We start from the raw sequence: 5,003 nt of genomic DNA on the forward strand, positions 1-5,003 counted from the left end.
CATAGCCGGAATAAACAGAATGCGTTTGAAATATACGTTAACATATCATCAGGAACGTTCTAAAGAATAAGTAAACAAAAAAGTTTATTCCAAACGTTCAGAATGAATAAAGAAATGCAGCCAAAGTGTTTGCAATTTGGGTGAAACCAATTTTTTTGGAATCTATCACATTTTTTGAAATGTACTAAATTTTTTTTCCTGATTCTACACACAATTTGTGGTTCCCGATCACTGCCGCTGTCAAAGTAAAATTTCCCCGTGCAATCGCAGCCAATGCCACAAAGTGAAAATCTGTGTAGCTGAAAATTGCGTGAAAATTGTGCAGCTCTACTAATGAGAATAAAAAATGCAGTAAAAAGTGTAAATTAATTGTGGAAAATATATACAAATGGCAATCCAAAAGCCCGGCGAGTGGGCGAACTCGCTTTTGGCCCGTTTCGAGGACCAGGTGAGCGGAAAACATGGATTTTCACTGGGTCTCGCCCTGGGGCTGCTGCAGCGCAATGCAAAAAAGCTGTCAGAAAATTTCCTTATCGATTAAAAAATGTCCCATTGAGCGAGCGTGATAGCGCTAGTGTGCAAGTGCGATGGCAAACGTTTGTTATTGTTTTGGGATATTCATTTGTTTACGTTTTGTTTACACCGGCTTGCGTAGTAGTTGGGTGGAATTATGAATGAAATCCGATCGCCCGAATGAATTTATGAATGGCTCGCGATTGTGGCTGCGAGAATGAAAAGTGAAAGTTGGGAAATTTTAACGTACAGCCACAAGTTGCGGGGCTCACATGAATGAATGTATGAATGGGAGAATGGCTGCCGTTTTGTTGAATGCGAGCGTATTTTGGGGAAATTTTTCAAGTGCATCGAAATGTTTATTGTTTTTATTTCGGTATGTTGTTCTGGTCTACTGGGCACTTGTTGTATTGAATTTCGATTTCAATTATACATATGTGTTGCAGATAAAGGAACGAACTTATTGAAATAGAACTATAGAATGCCTGGAATGGATTAGGAAAGCGTATAAATGGGAAACATCTAGATTAAAAAATCAGTAAAATGGAGATGGCGTTTTAAGTTTTTTGCTGGCCAATTAATTTTATGAAGAATTAGGAAGTAACTTTAAATTACAAAAAAAATAATAAAATTTAAGCAAAATACAATTTGAAAAATTATGTACAAGGCAAATAGCTGAATTTAGTTAAAAAAATAAACAATTGTTGATGTTATAGAGTTTGCAATAATATACTCCCAGGAGATGCTGCACGTTCTACTGAATTACACGAAAAACGAATACATACATACATATGTTCTCGATTTCGGGTAGTATAGTAGTACATAATCCATTCTACATATAGAGACATATTTACTTACTACATACAAATTGCATATGTACTTTGCCCCATATATTAAATTACATATTTTATTTTTTTAGTAAAATTTATTAATTTATTTATTATTCTTCCAATTTCAGCTCCCCAACAAAATTGGACCACATAGCACACAAGCGCGTATCAGTCAAGATCAGCTGAGCGCATGTCTCATACATATTTCCCGCTATCGTTTCTCACTGGTAATATCCGGACTCACTAAAATACTGCAACGCGTTAATGAGGCGGTACGATATTTTTATATTTTCCTTAGAAATATACATATGTACTTATCATACTACATACATATATCTTTTTTCTAATTCCCTGCAGTCTTTCCAAAATCGTCATGACGCGGAGCGTTGTTATTTCGAATCACTAGTCATCATACTTACTACACTCGAACGTTGTTTGGCCAACCAGACCAAGGATACTGCGCGTTTCGAAGAGGCAATGAATGTTAAGCTATTGCTACGTGAAATTTCACAATTTATCGATGTACAGAGTGACAGTAATCCCAATGCAGCACAGTTGAAGGCCATTGCTTCAAAAGTGCTTTTTGCACTCTCACAAAATCACTTTTCAGCGGTCTTCAATCGCATTTCAGCGCGTATACAAGAGTTGACCACATGCTCCGATGAGAATCCCGACTACTGCGACATTGAATTGATACAACACATTGATATGGATATAAATAAATTGACGAAATTGTTACAAGGTAATAATTGATTGCATGTAAATTGTACGAGACAATGTTAAATCTACGAATTATAATATGTAGAATTTCTTTTTCATGAAACAGTGTCCAAGTCAAGATCGAAGCGGGCGCCACCACTCCTATTGTTGCACTCGTTGGAAAAGGCTATTTGGAATTGGATCGAATATCATCCACATGAGTTTCAGGATTTGCAACGCGGCATTACAACTAAGGAAATATCTGGGTAAGTGCACTGTAAATGTAAATTTGCTTATCATGTACCCAATTTTCGGTACAATTTTTCGTTTATAGTTGTTGGGAAGCTTTGCTGGAATTCGTTGAAGCGTACAAATTAGAGAATAAGAAGAATAAAACTACTGTATGGCCGCTGCAGATGCTGCTGCTTATACTTAATCCTGTATGTCAACAATATTTTTGCTGTCAATTGTATGCACTAAATGAGTTTTGTACTTTTAGAGTTGCTTGGAAGCCACGGTCAATGAATTACAACAATCTGAGAAGGAGAAAGACAAAGAAAAATATAAAGATAAAGATAAATCATCATCCGCACAACCTTCCGCACAGACGACACGTGACAAAGAGCAATCGGCTAAACAGTTTATTGAGGGTGTTAAACGCGGACTGGGGCCACACTCACCCTCCAAACAAGTCACCGAGTATGCTGCCATCGCATGCGTGAAACTTTGCAAGGCCTCAACCTATGTGAATATCAACGATTCGAATAATGTTATCTTCAAGCTGGTACAGTATGTCATTAATGATTTGAAGGCGTTGCTCTTCAATCCGGTAAAGCCATTTTCGCGTGGACAAGCGTACAATTATGCCGATATTGAGCTAATGATCGATTGCTGGGTCTCGCTCTTCCGCATTAACCCTCACAATATTGACACTTTGAAGGTGTGCTTAAATCTGTCGTCACCGCAGGCGTATCATTTCGTGATTGTATGCTCGTTATTGAGGTAAAGTGTTAATATGAAGGATTTATAAAGGGGAACTTTTTTTAACTATCCACTCATGCAGATTAACGCACATTCATGTTGACTTTCGACTGCAAAATAAAAATCCGTTTCGGACCATTAATCAGCCCTCGCTGCCTTGGTGGCCCGAAACGAATGTCGTACATTACCGTTCAGCAGAGCTGCGTGCACTCTTCACTGACACATTAAATAAAGCTACACAGGGTTATATCGCACATACGCCTTTGCGTATGATCACATCTTTGACGCTTAAATCGAAAGATACCCAAAAAGGTTTAGCGCGCTCTGAAGAAGGACCTGCGCACAAAATGCTGCTGCTGCTCATGGTTCGACTTATACATGCCGATCCCACCTTATTGTTGAATGTAAGTGTATTAGCATTGCTATTTGATTGTACTACATTACACATTTCCTTCAACCTTACAATTACAGACCCAAGGCAAAGTGGCACATGAAATGCAAAGCTCCTCGCTCGAACTCATTAATGGTCTAGTGAGTTTAGTACACCAACCCACCATGCCGGATGTAGCTCAGGAAGCTATGGAGGCACTCCTCGCTCTGCACTCGTTCGACAAAATTGAATTATGGAATCCGCAGGCGCCAATGAATTGCTTCTGGGATGTCAGCTCGCAGGTGCTTTTCTCGATTTCACAGAAGCTTATACAACATCAGATCGCCAATTATACAGATGTGTTGAAGTGGATGCGTGAGATATTGATTTGTCGCAACGCTTATCTGCAGCGGCACAAAAAATATGCGTTGGTCGGGCATGAGTTGCAGATTTGTCGGCAGGCGCGCATCAAGCTGGAAGTTGTGTTCTTCATGTACCTGTGGTCAGTCGATTTGGATGCAGTACTGACTTCGCTATCCTGCTTTGGCCTGCTGTGCCAAGAGTCTGATATATTGCTGACAGCAGACGATGCGGCGACAGTGTTGCCGGTGGCCAATTATCAAATCTATCAGGATCTAACGCAGTTAGCGAATTGTGAGCGTTGAGGAAATTAATAAACAAAATCTATTTTTATACTTAATTTTTCATTTCCAGCCGCTACTGATACGCGCATCTGCTTCTACGAAACCAATCATGGAAATGCATTTAGTGAGTTCATCACTTTTTTCATAACCCTTTTAATTTGACCCAATACGCGTTTTTTTCGTTTTTGTAGGCCGCCTTACGCTACAACGACGTATGATGAATTTGCTCCGTAAAATCGAGCACTGCGTGGATGGCGTGCAAACTGCTTGGGAGGAGACTTTTAGGTGCCTTTATTTTATTTTATTTTATTTTTTAATTTGTAAACGTTTTAACTTTGTATCGCCATCTCCTTAGAAACTGGGAGCTCACTAGCAAAGTGCTGCAAACATATCCTAAATGCAAGACAGACGATGCTCAAGCTGAGCTCTTTCATCGTGGTGTTGGCAAGCGTCGCGCAAGTCATCAAAGTTCCGAGCACGATCTGGAGGAGCACATAACCGAATGGGCCAACATGACTTGGTTTCTGCTGACGCTTGGCGGTGTTTGTCTGCAAAAGCGTTTGGCTGCGCGTTGGAAGCAAATGCAACAGCAGAATACTGCCGCAAATGTGGGCGCAACTAGCGGTTTGGCTTGTGGTCCGGGTAATCTCTTGCAATCGCACAACAGCTTGGCACATTCGCAGAACACACTAGCTGCATCAGGCAGCATGACTTCTATTTCCTCGATACCAGCTGTATCGCTCTATTCCCTCTACTCATGCTCCACCAGCTCTGGACGCGGTTCACTGCTACATCCAAGCACAATTTCTTTGTCTACTATAGTGCAAGCGCCGCAGCAGGATTTGCAATACTGCCCGGTGACACAGTGAGCTAATAATTTGTCACTAAAATATGCGTTGTCATATTACACAAAACAAAATTTTTTTGTCACTTTTTTCACAGATTCATTGGTCAACTGTTGCGTTT

At 40.1% G+C, this 5,003-nt stretch overlaps 1 protein-coding gene across 2 annotated transcripts; it reads left to right on the plus strand.

Annotated features, from left to right (window-relative positions):
* Positions 1 to 308: 308 nt before the first annotated feature.
* On the plus strand, positions 309 to 5,003 carry LOC118752996 (neurofibromin-like; the record flags this gene model as incomplete). 2 transcript variants are annotated; one of them, XM_036487844.1, is given in 12 exon segments in its annotated part: positions 309 to 448; positions 1,472 to 1,615; positions 1,701 to 2,085; positions 2,149 to 2,308; positions 2,377 to 2,482; positions 2,542 to 3,044; positions 3,106 to 3,427; positions 3,495 to 4,047; positions 4,108 to 4,161; positions 4,229 to 4,322; positions 4,393 to 4,902; positions 4,980 to 5,003. In XM_036487844.1, coding segments are annotated over 12 exon segments (2,915 nt in total), but the record flags the coding sequence as incomplete, so codon positions are not given.

Source organism: Rhagoletis pomonella, unplaced genomic scaffold (assembly GCF_013731165.1).
Source record: "Rhagoletis pomonella isolate Grant_MI unplaced genomic scaffold, Rhpom_1.0 Rhpom_scaffold_02030, whole genome shotgun sequence".
NCBI lineage: Eukaryota > Metazoa > Arthropoda > Insecta > Diptera > Tephritidae > Rhagoletis > Rhagoletis pomonella.